General features: G+C 50.3%; 1 protein-coding gene across 2 annotated transcripts in view; it reads left to right on the forward strand.

The window, feature by feature from the left end:
* NUP214 (nucleoporin 214) overlaps positions 1-17,179 on the forward strand; it is a 48,147-nt gene that overhangs the window by 15,900 nt on the left and 15,068 nt on the right. For both annotated transcript variants that reach the window (XM_078878083.1, XM_078878084.1), the window contains exons 11-25: positions 181-339; positions 1,678-1,852; positions 3,381-3,486; positions 4,600-4,720; positions 5,857-6,005; positions 6,862-6,978; positions 7,451-7,600; positions 9,317-9,475; positions 10,388-10,491; positions 11,310-11,498; positions 13,071-13,144; positions 13,989-14,075; positions 15,015-15,587; positions 16,113-16,183; positions 16,888-16,930. In XM_078878083.1, coding sequence (XP_078734209.1) covers positions 181-339; positions 1,678-1,852; positions 3,381-3,486; positions 4,600-4,720; positions 5,857-6,005; positions 6,862-6,978; positions 7,451-7,600; positions 9,317-9,475; positions 10,388-10,491; positions 11,310-11,498; positions 13,071-13,144; positions 13,989-14,075; positions 15,015-15,587; positions 16,113-16,183; positions 16,888-16,930 — 2,277 coding nt within the window. The remainder of the gene's footprint in view (positions 1-180; positions 340-1,677; positions 1,853-3,380; positions 3,487-4,599; positions 4,721-5,856; positions 6,006-6,861; positions 6,979-7,450; positions 7,601-9,316; positions 9,476-10,387; positions 10,492-11,309; positions 11,499-13,070; positions 13,145-13,988; positions 14,076-15,014; positions 15,588-16,112; positions 16,184-16,887; positions 16,931-17,179) is intronic.

Genomic DNA, 17,179 nt, shown 5'->3' on the forward strand with positions numbered 1-17,179 from the left:
ACTCGTGTGCCACACTTGGCCACAAATTTAAAGTCTCTTTCTCATCACCGCAGCTTTCAGACTTGCGTGGTATTTCCGGCCTAGCGGAGCGTCTATCTACAGGACGGAGTGCTGGCCGCGCGAATTGTCGCGTCTGCCTCGTAAGTCGCCGGTCCCTGCGCGTGTCTGCTGCTCGTGCAGGGGAAGACAAGAGCATCCCGGCGGCACCCATGCTGGTGCTGCTGTCCACGGACGGACTGCTGTGCCCCTTCTACATGCTCAACAAGCAGCCCGGCGCCAAGGCCATCGTGGCGCCGCCGCAAGCCCTGCCCACGCACGGCGAGAGGACAGCGCCGCCCGGTACGCCGCCGATGAGGATTTGCGCTTGAATGGCCGGGAGGGCTCGGAGCTCCTCGCCTCGTCATCGCGTCTCGGCTCAACCGTTCCAGTGCCTCGACCATTACAGATGCACGGCCACGCAGAGATGCTTGTGCGGGCGCACACAGAGATGCGCATCTTGCATTAGCGTGATATTTTTTATGTATTTTATATACATATTTTATCCAGAATTCAGGTTTTTTGGGTTAGATCACGTAAAGATATAAATGCGTTGTTAAACCCGCCACCACCCGACATAGCCAATTAATAAAGTTTGTCCTGTAAACGGAACATGACAATTCGTTACTAATACAGCGCACCGGTGTGTTGGAGAGCAAAGCCACAACATTTACCATCTGAGTACGACGTTTTGCCAGTAATTACAACTAGTTTCATCAGTCGACAGCCAGATTGGTGGAGAAATACTCCTATTTTGTTCCATAAATAGAGGGGTAGAGGTAATGCCATCACATGTGAGCCCTTCTTGCTCAGATCACTTGAAATCCAGATGGCAAAGTGCTATTCTGTGCACCTCTAGCATTGGATGGAGAGACGATCAGGTAATTAAACTTTAAAACCCAGTGATATCATAGTTGGCTGCAACCTGGCTTCAAGCACTCAAAGTACATATCCTCGGCTGGCTAAATCTGTCTTCAGTATGTTTATTCTAGCTGTCTGTGCGTATCTCGCCTGTGGTGTTGTGGCTCATTGCATCGACTTGGCGTTAACTGCCCATGTAATGATTCCTGCCTTCGTTGGTGATTGTCAAAATGTTGGGGTCCCGAGTCGATGGAAGTATGTATTGGTTTTTTTGGTCATTCTGGACTATAGTGGCAGTGCGGTGCACAAGACCCGGTTTTATGCAGCACATTCTAATAGAAAAGACTAATCAAATCTTATGCCCGCAAAACACGCTCGTGAGATGTATTGTGGGCATCAGAATTGATATCAGAATCGAGGTATCATTGCGCGGCTGCTGGTTTTTACCCCACCTGCCCACTGCCTCAGACCAATTTGGCAGGAAAACACCCGTTCCTGTCAGCGCTCGACAGATAAGCAGCGTTGATCCTGGATAGTGCTTGGATTTCTGACCACCACGCGTAGAATATCATAGGATGCGGGGCTACACTGAGCAGTCAGAGGTAGTGCAGCAAAGTCCATTGTTGTACTGTATTAGGCTCATGTTTATCCGCTCTGTCTCCACCACCCCGCATTGACCGGCATGGTGAAGTATGCTCAAATAACCCCCTCTATTTGCCCTCGAAGAGCCCGCTCCCCGCCAAGTAACTGACGCAGCCCGGCTTTGTGCTCGCCCCGCAGGTGGGGGCCCCGTCGCGCCCCCTGCCGCTCCGAGCTCCACCGCCCAGGGCCCGCCTCCCCTCACCGCCGCCGTGGCCCCCACCCTGAAACCCGCGGCGGCGCCGACGGCCTCCGCTCGCTCCTGGCCCGCGGCGGCGGCGCCCGGCGCGGGACCGTCGTCTCCCCCCGGCGTCAGGTAACGGGGGCGCTTGTGCCGCCGGCGCAGTGTTCACTGTGCGGTCAGATCGCCGTTGCTTAGCGTGAACGGGTGGGTTACTTGATGCCATGACACGGTACGTTGCGTGGACTGCGTCGCGTACGCAACTTGTGTGACGTCGCATTCTCGCCACCGCGTATACAACATCGCGTATCCAATGCTATTGCAAATGGAATGCACGCCATGCACAACACACTGCGCTGGGTGTGGATGGTTAATTGGTCAGGGTGCATATGCGACCTCGTACTATACTGCAGTTTTCTAAATTTTAGAATACAAGGAGCTATTGAAGGGGGTGGCGGTGACGGTAAGTGCTTGGGTTAACGTTAGAGCTGCGCTGTTCATTATTTAGGTCTCGCAGCCGTTTCCACGCATGCCACTGGATGGGAGGTGATGGACAGGGCTTGGTGACGTCATTGGCATCATCAGCCGCGTCACGCTGGGCCTGGCTCGTCGGGGGGTTTCCCACCTTCGGCAGACAGCAGGATATGGGGGCGGCTACCCCATTGTTAAAGGGGTCTTGAGTAATTGACCAAAAAAAAGTTGTGGATTACAAATTATTTTTTTAATTCGTCAACTAAATTGACGAATTATACTAACTGCAGTGAATGTAAGGACAGTTACGGGTGGTTAATGCAAACACGATTCCTTGCAAGGGTATCTATTTGGTGTTTGAAAATTTTAACACCTTTCTTATTGCCAGAAAGGGTAAAACCTATTCTTATTTTCTCATAATGTAATGACACTAGCAGCCAGTGCATGCTGGTCACTGCTCAGATCTTTCGGTAAAATTATAGTGCTGCTGCTTCAGAGCTGAATTTAATGCTCTCAAGTCATTAAAATTGGGCCCCTGACCATTTCACCTGGAATGCGCCCAGTCTCATCAGATCTCAGACGTTAAGCAGAGCTGAACCAAGATAGTGCCTGGAAGGGAAGTCACCATGCAATGTAATGGGTGTTATTAGATACCGTGGGACGATATTTTGGGCAGCAGAGGGCAGTGCAAATAAGCCATTGTTGTGCAGTAATTCTATGCTTCCACATGTTTGCTCCTCACCTTCAACCTGCATTGACCTGCTTGGTGGAGTATGATCACGTAACTCCTGCAACACGCAGGGCATGAGGAGACGTATAAGAATATTTCTTTTAAACTAGAGGAATCCGATGAGCTATAAAGCGCTTTTGCACAGACTTGTGTGGTAAAAGAACGACAAAGGGGTGTAAATATACACCTACAACTGAGTGACAGCGTGTTACTTTTGAAAATAAATTCCTTTGTGAGATTTAAACAGTGATTCTGTTATGGGAGACGCCTTGACATTTACTTGTAAATCCCAATTAGAGAAATGACAGGGATGACGTTGGGTTACTTGTGGAGCCTCGGCGGTTAGTCGGTGATGGGAGCCCGACCACTTTCCACGCGTCACCACGCTGCGAATGGTGCAAGGAAACGTGCTGCCCACCGCAATCCCACGGCCTCCTGCGACGTGTGCGGTCTGCCTTCCAGGTTCTCCTTCAGCCCCAGCCCGAGTCTGCCGGCTCCACTCGCCACCTCGAAGGCCGCGACGTCCATGCCCGCGGAACCCCTGCGGCAGGTTCCAGTCCTGGCACAGGTGACGCAGTCCCGGCCGGCACTTTGAAGAGGGTGCCCATATTTTAGAATCAGATTGTGTTTCCTGGAGAAATCCGATGAGCTATGAAGCTCTTTTTCACAGCTGTCTAGTAGGGGTGGGTGAAAACGTTGCAACAACAAACAGTACAAAAACACGATGGGAGTGCAGAGGGTATGGAAGGTAAACAAATCGATGATAAAACACAAATCAAACTAAACTAATTTTATCTTACCAGGTAAGACCCACTATTATCTTTCACAAGCAACCTGGCCACAAATGATAGCTCAACGAAGTGGCTTATTACGTGGACATTTATAGCAGCAAAATAATATAAGTTAGGTTACCTGACACGGGTTTAAACTTGAGCAACAATAATATTAAAAATCGAATCTGCACTAAAAGGGGTCCTTATACATTCTGTATATGGGGATGTGTTCCCTACAGCGTTATTTCTTACGTGTGAGCAATATATGAGGGCATCATGTTTGGTATTGGTAATACCGCTAATAATAATAATACAGATGGTAAACAACCCCCGCCTCGACCCGCCTTGCCACTTGGTTATATTTCCAGAACTAATAGTTGCAGGACTTTTTTCTGACATTCTAGGTTTACAATGCTCATAAAAACACGCGAAGACAAGGCGCACAGAGACCAAGGAAGAGTTAAACACACGTTGGCGGGCGTGGTTCTTGTTTTTAACTGGCAAGCTCTGAGTACTGTAATAATATTAATTAACAAATACTGGAATAACATTGGAAAAATAAAAAATCGATTATTATAAAATGTAATCGTGCATCGTGAAAATCAAATCGCAGGTGTTGGAGTGGAAACAACGATGCGTCTCCTCGACGCTGCGTGTTCTCACTCGGAAGCGATCTTCAGATTTTCTGACTTTCTTCATTTTTTTAGTAAAAAGTTTCTCGAGGATGAAGAGCGCTATAACGAATCAACATTCTACGGGGTCGCGCTATCCGAGGTCGGCCTGTGTAAACGTTTTCTCAAGCGTAGATTTTGTGGGGCCTCCTCGGCTGTGTGGCTGTTTGATGGCGTGCCACCAACGCTAAATGTTGGCGTTGGCGGCGTCCGCGTTGCTGCGCGTGGGAACGGCAGGCGCAGGCGGCGTCGGCGATGGGGAACTTCACTTTGGGACAGATGCTCGCGCAGCCGAGCGCAGCCATGAACTCGGAGGGGCCCAGCCTCTTCTCGACGCTCACAGCTTCCCCGCTGACAGGTAAGCCTTCAGAAGGCCCCGCGGTATTTAACGTTTTATCGAGATTGAAAGCTGATTTCTTTAGAACTGAATTTTGTGTCTAGTTTGTTGTCCTTCCCCCCGCACCTCCGATTAGCACCGTTGGCTATATTCGAGCTACATACTTACATCCTTGTCATCATCAGTGTTGCTATGATTATTGGCAATTTAATTTTACCATCATCACTGTCGAAAGAAGAAGATCACTGTCGTATCATCATCGCCATGGTAATTTTCAGGATTTTCATGATCGGTGTGTAGACATTTTGATTGTCATTGTCTTCCATTATTTCATGAGCATGGTTGTAATACTTCTCGTAATCATTATCATCCTCATTGTCATAATTAACACTCTCCCTCTATTCATTGTTATTGTTGTCATGTCATAATTTTCATCATTATCATCATCACCACATTGTTCATCATCTCAGCAGTGTGAAGAGCTTTGCTGCCATCTGTTACATTCGTTAACTTCGGGTTTTCTCATGCAAATATTTGTATTCCTTGAAGTTCTATGATTGACCAATGAAGGTGACTGTCCGATGACATCCGAAGGTTCTTCATGTCTCGCTGAGCTCGCATTTGTCAGTGTTTTCTCATTCGTGTAAGATTGAAAAGCTTGCATGCAAACACACATGCACATAGATACATACTGACAGCACATATTACACACGCATTGATAACGTACTGTAGTATGTGGCCTGGTTGCTCAGATGCCTGGATGTCTTATGTGCATTCCCTCTTTTAGTTTTATGGTCAACTCCTTAGCTGCTCTGAACGATAGTGTAGCGGTTAGCGCGCTGCGCTACGAACTTGGTCACCCGGGTTCGATTCCCGCTCACGGCCAACACCAGTGACGATTATTTGAATCGGTCCTGGGCCTCCCCTAGGTCGACTAAGCCTAAAATGAGTACCCGGTGTGGTGTGTTAAACATCGCTACTAGGGAGACGAAGGCGGCCGGGCGTGGTGCTGGCCACCCACCCCCTCGTGTGCCGTGCCGGCCTTCATAGGTACTCACTAACAGCACTTGCCCCAACAGTATGTTAAGGTACTCTTAGTTCTGTCGGTAAAGTCACGTAGGTAAAAAATGATTGTGTTCTTCGGATATTTGTCACAGGTGGATTTTCCATGAGGTTCCCCGGGGCGCAGAGCCAAAGTCCAGCGACGCGGCCGATCAGCAGGCCTCCCGCCACCTCCATTGCCACGGCCGGGCAGCCGCTACCCAGGGCTGTTCCGCCAAGCACCACAGCTTCACAGCCACCCGCGGTACTCCTTCAATCTCTCAACAAACGGCACAACCCAAGCACGCACACATAGCTACTGCGTTGTAGCTATGATAAACAAACAAGGATTTGTTTCGTCATCGTCAAAAGGCATTTCCGACAACTTTGCTGAGCGGCATTTGTTCAAGCGGACAAAGCCTGGACTGGCTGTGACTTTACGAGCCGCTTCGGAAAGATCTTCCCTGATAATTGCTGTTGCCTGGATGTTTTAAGAATGACCCCTCCGCAAGCACCAGCACAGCGGATAATTTTTTTATAGAATGTAAAGCTCCATTATCCGGCATCCATTGGGAATCAGTTAATCAAATATGCCAGTTATTTGAGAGTTAAACTTATGGTTCACCACATTTTACAAGTACTTTTCAAGAAATAAACTTCAGCCTACATTTTAATTATGATATAAGAAGTAATAATGCCCTGAGACCGATTGTTTAAGGGCACTTTATTAATTTAAATTATTATACTGTCGGACGTACACTACCACGGAGATGGAGCGGTGAAATCGGCTGGTGTGCAGGAGTGAAACTGATTGTTACGTCACGGGACCATGACGGGTGACTCCCGCTTGGGGGAAATCCTCCATCCGGCAGTGAGATAGATCATGGCTGACGATGATGATGATGGCGATGATGATGGTGATGATGACGACGATGATGACGATGAAGATGGTGATGACGACAATGATGACGATGACGATGGTGACGATGACGACGGTGACGATAACGACGATGGTGACGATGGTGACGATGACGTCGGTGACGATGACGTCGATGACGGTGACGATGGCGATGGTGACGATGACGACGGTGACGATGACGATGGTGACGGTGATGTTACAGAACACTGGCAGCCCCGTCACCCCGGCACGCCACGCAGGACCCTCTGCGGCAGTGACGGCCATGAAGCCGACTCCACAGCGATCCTCGGACCCTTACTCCGTGGGCATCTCTGAGGAGGTGAGTCCGGCTTCATCCATATTATGTAGGTTTTGCCAGCTCTGGTGCTGCTGGGGTGCCACGGCGGCGAGATGTTAACTACCTCGCCTGGTATAAGGAGGTCGTGGGTTCAATTCCGACCCTGACGCCTGTTGTATATTTGAAGTTTGCGTGTCTCTCTTCCCGTGAATTTTTCTCTGGGTTCCTCTGGTTTTTCCCTCCACATTTAGAATCAACACACAGTTACAGAGTATTTGGCTGCTATAAATTTCCATATCATGAGCCACTGTTTTTGAGCTATCATTTGTGGCCAGGTCACTTCAAAAAAAGAGCTGTATAGCGCAGTGGGCCTTACCTGGTAAATTAAAAATAGTTTAGTTTAGATTTTGCTCAGGCCTATGGACTCAAGGGAACGTGGACTTTCCACCACTGGGTCGGGGTGACCAGCGGGGATGTCGCTCACGCGGGACGACGCGGCCTCTCCTTGCCCCAGGTGTCTCACTTCCAGCGGGAGCTCGACGCCCTGAAGCTCCGCTGGGCGGAGGACGACTTCTCGGTGGGCACGAACGAGGAGCTGTCCCGCATGTCACACGAAACGCAGGGCCTACGGGTCTACCTGGAGCAAATCAAGGCCAAGACTTTGGTGAGTAGGCCTCGAAGGGCCCCGGGCTCCATGCCGGGTGTATAGCGTTTTGATGAGGGATTCCTACTTGAAACCTGATTCCCACAACCACCCATCTCAAAAGAATGATCTCATCAAAACGCTATACCACAGAGCTCATGGCATTTCTGACCAACACCACCTGGCCAGTGAATTAAGACATGTACATCGGGCCCTCAGGATGAACGGATACTCTGACCGCACCATCCGACAAGCTGTTTCTCCCACGATACAGAAACAGCCACATGAAACTCCGATCAAAACTATCACGTTGCCATACATAGCAGGCGTGACCAAAAAGATCTCCAAAATTCTAAACAAACATAAGATCCAAGTCCGATTCAGTACAGTGCATCAAATCCGTGATCTGATTCCATCTGTGAAGGATGTCGGTCCTGACTTACAGTACCCTGGAGTCTACAAACTGAGTTGTAGTTGTGGTGATTGCTACATTGGAGAAACGAAACGTCATGTTTCTGATCGTGTCCGCGAGCACAAGTCAGATCTGAAACACGGCAGAACTGATTCTTCCGCCGTTGCCGATTATTGCTACAACGCTGTGGGCTCTCATGAAATTGTCTTTTCCGAGACCAAGGTGCTCTGCAAACCTCCTGGCTACCATGAAAGGTTTGTACACGAAGCCATCCAAATATACAAACACAGACATAATTTCAACCGTGATGATGGGTACAAACTGAGTAATCATTGGAAAGATGTTATTAACCATGCAAAAAAGATTTAACTACACATATTTGGACCATCTTATTTGACAGACAACTGTTCTTTAGTTACTGTACAGTTTACTGATAGACAGCCAGTTTTGTTTTATCATGTTTAGCTTCTTTTTTCACACGCTGGTTTCCTGCTTTACCCACCAAGCAACGTAGCAGGAGGCTGTTTCTTCCTGACCTGCTTTTTTTTTGCTTTTACCATCTGCATGGCAGGGGCTCGGTCCCATTAGCAGCAGCCACACTTTAACAACTCTGGCACCCCCCCCCCTCTCAGCCAGTCTACATAACAAAGGCTCAGTCCTTTGTTATGTAGACCAACCGTAGCTTCAGCTGCACCAACCTTACCATAATAATAAAAAAAACTCCTATCCAGGGGCATACCCTGGCTCCTCCCACCCTCAACCAGTATATATATGGGGTCGGATCTCTTGGAATTTCTCCTTTACTTGATACAGAGAGCGTGCTGTGACGGTTCCACCTGAAGACGGAGGCTTGTGTTGCCTCCGAAACGTCGTGATTTTTATTTATTTTTATTTCACCAGTCACCTGTCACTTTCTCACACGTGAGGCCCCGTCTGCCCCAGTGACTTCCCTTCATAAACGTTCATTCTGCCCGTCGCACCTGGGTCTGGACCATGGCATCCCGTTGGTCAACGAGACACCCGCATCACCGCTCGTTATCGCACCATCTCTCCACCCTTTCATCCATTCGGTGCAGATCTGTCCGCCTCCACACACGTGACATTCATGTGTGCGTGTAGCGGTGGCACAGTGGTAAGTGCACTGTGCTCTGAAGCCGGTGATCCGAGTTTTATTCCCACTAGCGGGCCCTTCCCTCGGTTGAGTAACTGGTGCAGTGTGTAACCATCAGCACTGGGGAGACAAAGGCAGCCCCCTGCCGCTCGCCCTACGCCCGCCGTGTTTCGCCACGCCCCTGGGTGTCGTGCCGCCCCCCCGCTGCGAATAGGTGCAGCACGCGGATGGGAGCAGGCTGCAGACAGAGGTGCTGCAGGGCTTTGCGGAGCTGGAGGAGGCGCGTTCTTGCCTGGAGCGCCGCCGCGACCCCGCTTACCAGCAGCTGCTGCGCCAGAGAAGCCTTCACCCTGCCAGCCAAAAGCAACTCGAGGTGCTGCCCCAGCTGCCCTCGCTGCTGCCATCCCGCTGCCTACAATTACTTTACCACGGTGGCAAGATGTTAATTACCTCTCCCGGTGTGCAGGAGGTCGTGGGTTTGATTCTGACCCTGACGCGTGTGTATTTGGCATCAGCATGTTCTCCCCGTGGTCGTGTGGATGTTTCTCTGGGTCCTCCGGTGTGTCCCGCTACATTTAGAATCATGGTGCGTTTAGGGTATTTAGCTGTTATACATTTCCACATGATGCATCATTTGTGGCCAGGTCGCTTCTGAAAAAGCTATTTAGCGCAGTAGGCCTTACCTCGTAAAATAAAAAAATTGTTTTTTGTTTAACTCGTTTTTTACGTTTTGTTGCCCTATCATTAGTCCCGCTGTGTCTGTCCTTCCTGCCTTGCCGCCTGTGCTGCCCTCTCTTGTGCCCACTTCCCACATTGCCCTTCCAGCTGTCACTTCTGCTCTCCCGAATGCCCTCCCAGCTCTCCCTTATGTGGCCGATGATCTAGTGCTGCGAAGGCGATATCGTTGGTGGATCACACGAGCTGTGAAACTCCCTTCCCATGGGCGTCTCGTTGGCAATTCCCTGGCTTGGCACGGAGAAGGCAGTACAGCAAATGTGGAACTCGCCTCTTTGGTCTTTACGGGATACTGTTGCCCCCTGGGACATTGCCACGTTCCCCCAGGGGTCCGTGTACCCCCAGTTGAGAACCATTGTGTACCCGCTGTGTGCTAACATACTGACTGTTGCTTGTTCGCATGACCCGTTCCCACGCGTATCCATGTGACTACTGAGATAGGGTTCGTTTTGACTCGCTGGTCATTCAGACTCAACCTCTCCTTAACATGAGCGACGTTGGCTAAAGCTTGACTTTAACCTCTTAACGCCCCCCCCCCCTTCCCCAATAGGAGATCCGCCGGTTGCATCGGTACGTCACCTTCGCCATACAGGACATCAACAACATCCTCGATTTCCAGTGGGATTCCTTTTTGCAAGGGCAGAAGCAGCAGAAGTGAGTAGTTGTCCCTATGTTTGCACTGCACAACCGAGCCGCGCCGGGGCCATCTCCGAGCCAGCCCGGCACAGCTCAGTCGGGAGGCGCCGGTGGTGTTTTTCCACTGCCGCTGATGTGGCACGCAATGAACGGGCCGATTAGCCCCGGCCCTGCTTGGCCCCGAGCCAGATTCACATGTTGTCTGAAGCCACATTCACAATTTTTTTATCTGGCTCGGCCCAGAAAATAGCTAGTGGCAAACCGCCCGGTGCTGGCTTGGTTCGGATGTACCGGTCCAAAAGGGGAATTAGTTCCCTAGGTCTGCACTGGCGACAACTCTGATGATGATAATGTCCTTTATCCAAGAGAGCTCCATACACGCGCTGAATAACGCATTATCACAAAAGGCAGCTAGTGGCAAAATTAGTATCGATAGGCCCATATAGCCAGACTAAGGGTCCTTCAAGGTATTTTAGGTTCCGTGTTGATGCCCAACACTCGTAGAGGGTCCCTAAATATTCTTGGCATTCTTTGTAAATGCTCGAGGCTCACGTAGCTGGAATAAGGCAACTCGGATTCTTACGTCTCTGGAGTTGATCTTTCCTGAAACACAACTGAACTAAGCATCCTTACGACTCGGACATAGGCACCAACCCCTGCAATTTCATTCCAATTATACTCCGATAAATTGCGCCATCATGTTGCACCTCCAGATGTTTTGCATGGGGAAGCACAGTTTAAATAACATGATGATGATAATAATGATGATACCACGATGATGCCCGGCTCGCCCTCGACGAACCTCGCCGCTCGTTTGTTTCCCCGTGTGCGCGCAGGAAGCTGATGGTCCCGGAACGCGAGGGCCTTTACCGTTGCCTGGCGAACAACCGCATGCTCCTGATGGACTACCTGAGCACCGTGAACAGCCTCTGCCAGCAGCTGCAAACCGTGCGGGCGCGCAAGCCGCTCTCCACGTGGGGTCGCGGCGGCGCCGTGCCCAGCCCGGCCAGGCAGGCTTTGCCCAGGTGAGATGATTGCACCAGCCGTGATATACTAGGTAGCAGAGTAGAAGCAGGAGTAGTAAGATGGAATAGTGGCAGAATCGGCTGGATTTCGTAGCAGTAACAGTGCTCGTAACAGCAACGATTGCAATGGAGGTAGCAGTGCGAGGATTAGTAGTTGGAGTAGCCGTAGTAGCAATTGTAGCAACGGTGGTGGACGTAATATAAGTTTTTCTCTGTGCTGCCAAGTCAACACCTCGATTCATAGTGCCTGTCACGAATGGCTGTGGATGCTGCCAAGGACTTATATATCCAATCTCTACTTACCAATGAGAACTCCTGGATGTAAGAAGCACAGGATACCTACTTCTGTAGGCCTAGGTTCAAAAACCAAAGTAACTGGTGGTCACAAAATATTTTTTTCTTATTTAACTTTAGGTATTTCTGTGATGTGAATAGATGAGATCCATCATAAAGGTTATTTTGGGTTCGATCACTTAAATTTCAATGTGTCGTTTAGCCATCACCACCCGACACAGCCCATTAGTAAGCTTTCTCACGTGAACAAAACGTGCCAATTAGTTACTGCTTCAGCACACCGCTTGTGTGTTGGAGAGTAAACCCACAACGTTCGCAATTTGAGTGATGTTTTGCTGGTGATTACAACCAGCTTTATCAGGTGATTTACCACAATTCTGGCAAATGGCCTGATATAGTTGCTTGTAATTGGCAGTCTCAGATGGTGGTGGGTTCACGAAACATGAATACTTACGCGATCTAACCCAAAAAAAACTTTATTATCAATAATATTTGTCTCGATTTGCATTGATGAGACTTTACTTGGACCAACAATTCAGCTGCAACATCTTTGGAATGTACATCACCCACTCGGTCACCATCTCACTCGCTCACAATCGGCTATATACATCAGACACGCTCAGGAGGCAGCGTGTGAGTTAGGATGGCTGGAGAATTGTTTGGCAGTGTCAGATTTGTTTTATTGAACCCTGTTCAAAAATCGCAGCAGAGAACGCGCGTACATGTCAGAAGGTTAATTCTAGATTTGAAGCTTTCGTGACTGCAATAATTCATATTCTTAGGTTTTTTCGGTAAAGTCACGTAGGTAAAAAAATATATAATAATAATAAAATAATAATAAATGAAAAATAACTAAATTAAATCGCGACGTTTCGGAGGCAACACAAGTCTCCGTCTTCAGGTGGGACCGTCACAGCTACATTTACTGTATCAAGTGAAGAGAAATCCAAGAGACAAGATCTTAAATACTGGTTAAGGGGAGGGGGGAGGAGCTTATCTAAATGTGGCAGTCAGGGAGTGGGAGGGTGAGGGGAGGGGGCGGGGCTAGAAGGGGAATGTGGGCGGGGCTAGAAGGGAAGGTGCAGCTGATACACCTCCACAGGGATTTCGGCCGATGTTGGCTTCCAAAACCAAACAATAGCAGCACTGTTAAACGCGGTGGATGTCAACAACTCGGTAAAATAGTCTAGTACCTGTAAAATAAGATGGTACAAATATGCAATATGTCCAGGCTAATGTGCGCCCCAAACCGATCGCTGCCATTGTGTGCGCTCGCAGCTGGGAGGATGACTTGAGGGCCTTGCGGGATGCGCTCAGCAGCACCCACATACAGTCGCCATCCGTGGCCCCCAGTAAGTACTCGGTTAAGGCGAGCACCGGTGCAGTTCCTCAACACATCCAACCTCGCCGTGTGCTCGCCCTCGCCTGCCTTTAACATCCCACCTTGAGCGACTTCCCTTCCCGTCTACCCCACTCCAGCAACCGTGGCCTCCTGTCAACACCTCCCATCACTGAGGGTGGAAGTGTGTGCTCTGCTTGCCAGGGTCTCTCACTGTCTGTGTCCTTGTCTCTCCATCTCTTGTGTCTCTGTTGATTTAGCTTTCTTCCCGTGTCGCTCTATCTCTGTCACCTGCTCTTGATGTCTCTGCCTGTCCCTATGTGCCTGTCTCTTTCTCAATGTTACCCGTCTCTGTACGTACCTTTGTATCTGCCCCTCCACCTCTGTCTCTTACCATCCTCACCAATTTCAAGATCCTCCCATGGACTCACCGCCATCTACTTCTTCTCTCTCATATAGCACAGCTACCCTCTCCCTGTCCTTCATGTAAGCAACCAAGGAATTTAGCAAAAACCCGCAATCAACTTCCTTCTTTGCTGCCCCCGCAGTGTTGAACTACACCGGCCTTTGGTCGTGCGCATCTCTGACTTGTTGCACGGTGGAAGTCCAGGCTAGGAGGCTTTCCTCTTTTCCACCTGTAGCTGAAGTCACTTAACAATTATCGCCTGAACTTTTCCACGCGTTGGTGTCATTTTTTTCTGCTGCTGCTGCTTGTCCTCCAAGCCTCCTGCCCCCACCCCTCATCAACTCTCTTTCGTTACAAATCTCGAGCGTTGCCGTGAAAGTGAAGCGGCTCGCTTGGGGCTCACGCCCACCAACACCCTGCCTTGTCCCCCCCCCTTCCGTGGACCTCTTAGGTGCCAGCTTCTCGGTCGCCCGTGTGGCGCAGCTGCGCAACTTCCTGAGCAAGAGGACGACCATCGTCGTCAGGTCGACTGCACCAGGTCAGTCGGTCAGGTCCGGTGTTCGATCGGGGAGCGGACGTCTATGAAGTTCACCTTGCGTTTCGCAAAGGAGGTGTCTTACTGCGTTGAGTAGTGGTTTCTGGCCAATATCCACAGCGGCGGTGCGGGGGCTATTGTGGCCTGACACATCAGCAGAGGAAGTGTTAGTCGTTATATACAGTCCTGGCCCCAGCAGAAGTACTAGTAGTAGCAACTTTTAGTATCGTCATTAGTCACAGCGGTAGCAGGAGTAATTGCAGTAATAGTAGCAGCAGAAATATTAGTTGCAGCAATAATAGCATGAGCAATAACATTCGTACTAGCAACAGTAGCAGTAGCTACTGTAATAGTAGCAGTAATTTCAGGAGCAATATAAGTAGCCTACGGAGTAATTTTAGCAGTAGCTGCAGTAGAAGTAGCATCTAGCAGCAGTTGTCTGGAGCTTCTGGTTTTGAGTACAGATGCATGCGGAGGTTGCTGGAAAATGTTTTAATGTACAAGGCAAACAACTTTAAGTGGAGTACAGGATGTGGGAGGAAAATGTTGTAGACGTTGCCAGGAAGAGGGGGTGAAGGTGGGTGTCGTACGTGTGTGGAATGGAGGTGGCCGGGTGCCTGAGACAGACTTTACAGTGTCATCCAAAAGTTGGTAATCATCAACGAAAATGCCTTAAACCAGGCGGTGATGCTTGGTGGTTGTGTGCGAACTATGCAATAACAGCTGTGAGATTTCGCAGAAGGAACCGATGGCAAAAATTTGGTGGCATAGAAGGTGCTGGTCACGATGACCTTTCGGCCTAAGTTGACTCAGCCGTGCGCGTAGCTCTGCTGGACACAATTGACCATTAAGCACTTGTGCCTTCTCTATGCGCCCCCCTACCCCACACGCACCCCTTCCCCGCCCCCCCCGCCCCCCCCCGCCTACCACCTTCCCGAACAGCCAACTTGTCAGGCTCGGCCTTCCTGTCGACGCGCCGCACCCAGGACCTGGACGCAGCCAGCTCCGTGTCGTCAGTGGTGTGCCGGCCCTGCCTGGACGAGCTTGACGTGGAGCAGTTCGACGACGACGATGACGACGACGACGACGGGGAGGAATACGACGAAAACGACGACGACGGCGAGGACTCCGAATATGACGAGCAGATCTCTCGCGTCCGACCGTCGTTCCAAGCACCGCCGCCCCCTTCTGCCGCGCACCAGCCGCCCCCTCTCACCCAGCACGCACCGCTGCAGCGTACGGCGTCTGTGGCGCCGGCACGGGTGCCAAGTCTACCCGTCGCGAAGGGCGGCGGCGGCGGCGTCGCCACTGCTCCGAGCGCCACGCTCAAGTACGGCGCGCCGGGCATCGTGGGTGGCGAAGGATCCCACGAAATGCCAACCTTCGTGAACTCCAACAAGCCGGCCTCATCCGCCGCCCCTCCCTCGGGTCAAGGCCTCGGAGTCGGAATTCTGCTGCCCAGGCAGGCGGCGGCGGCCGCTGCCATCAGCCGCAATGCGGCCAGCAAGCCGGCGGGTGAGATGTGCCGAGCGAGTCACATGACTAAGTTTCGTCCAGCCTGCAGCCACTTGAAGCCGAGCCAGTTTTAAACGTTCCACAATAAAATTGTTATCGTCCACTGCGAGCATATTCTTTGGTTCTTTCGGTAAAGTCACGTCGGTAGAAAAATAAAAATAAAGTGAATAAAAAATAGAACGAAAGAATATTAATTCCTGCAGTCACGAAAGTTTTAAGTCAAAATTCACTGCGAGCATGTTGACTGCACTTAAGGGTGTTACTAGAGAGGAATAGTTTCCACCTGGGAATGTTTGTTGCATGTGTTTCTCATTTCAGAGTACATTCAGTTACTCCTGTCACTGCAAGTGCCTCATCAAATAAATTTTTTAAAGAATGTATTCGTCAGTTGCGCTAGTCGTCTATAGAAGCCTGTCGAACCTGTATTTGCGGGCCACGCCTCGGCTTCCCCGTAGTGTTTGCGAGGGCATGCGTTTATGTGCGTGTGTGAACGTGCGGTTCATGCGTTTTGTGTTTGTCTCTCAGTGACAAGTGCTCCGCTGACGGAGTCTACACTCAAGAACGTCCCGAAGGTGGTGAACGTCATGGACCTCTCGGTAATCCCTGCCGCTCTCGCTCCCAACGCCCCCGAGGGTCGCCGCTGCGTTTACTCCCACCCCTCTACCATCCTATCCAGAATAGCAAATTCATTTAATTCGATTGATTTCCATTCCGTAATTCTCCGCGTCTTTGGTTTCTTCCATCGAGTGACGTAATCTAAAAGATTGCCGTCGCAATTCTTTGGGGAGACCTTCATCCAGCAATAGATAGACCAGAACCGCCGATTCACTCCGCAAATCCTCATTGTTTGCAAGGGGATAGGGCCGTCATCATTACGGGTTTCAAATCCCCCCTCCGTGCACAGCTCCTAAAGAAACACGGGGTCACGGGGCTGCCACCTCACGGGCAGAGGAGGAGAGGGAGTGGACGCTGGCGTTGACGTAGTGTCACTCGAAGGCGGCATGCCTGAAAGTCGTGTGGCTGTGACTTTTTAAACCATTATATAAACCATTATATATACCATTAATGAAGCTTCAAGCTCAAGTCGGAGCCTGGGATGACCGACTCTCTTGTAAATGTATAGAACAGCTGCCCTGTGTGTTTTGGTGTCCTTTCCATGGTACATGTAATTATTTTGCCCTGCGCTACTCATGTATAACATCTCAAGGTACTTTTCAACACTCTTTAAGCAGAGGATGTTGTGGTGTGCATTCTCTGGTTGTTTGAGGCATTGATCGATGTCTTTGATTTTTTTTGGCAGACATTTGGAGCGAAACCTGCAACTAACGTGGTCACCAGCACAGGTAAAGTGTTTCGCAAGTCTTCCGCAGAACACCTGCAGATCAGCGGCACCGCGGTTAGGTTCAAATCCCAGTCCCGTGCTGGAGTGGGGAAGGGGGCGAGGAGGTCCGTCGTGGTCGGCACCTTGGGAATGTAGAATTTCCATCGACGCTGGCTCTGCACCGTTGGTGGAGGCTGGCGTCACGGCACGCTGGATGGCCCACATTGACGCCTTGCGTTAGATCGACGAGTACACGGCCATGTGCAACGTA

The sequence above is a fragment of the Lampetra fluviatilis genome, chromosome 49 (assembly GCF_964198595.1).
Source record: "Lampetra fluviatilis chromosome 49, kcLamFluv1.1, whole genome shotgun sequence".
Lineage (NCBI taxonomy): Eukaryota > Metazoa > Chordata > Hyperoartia > Petromyzontiformes > Petromyzontidae > Lampetra > Lampetra fluviatilis.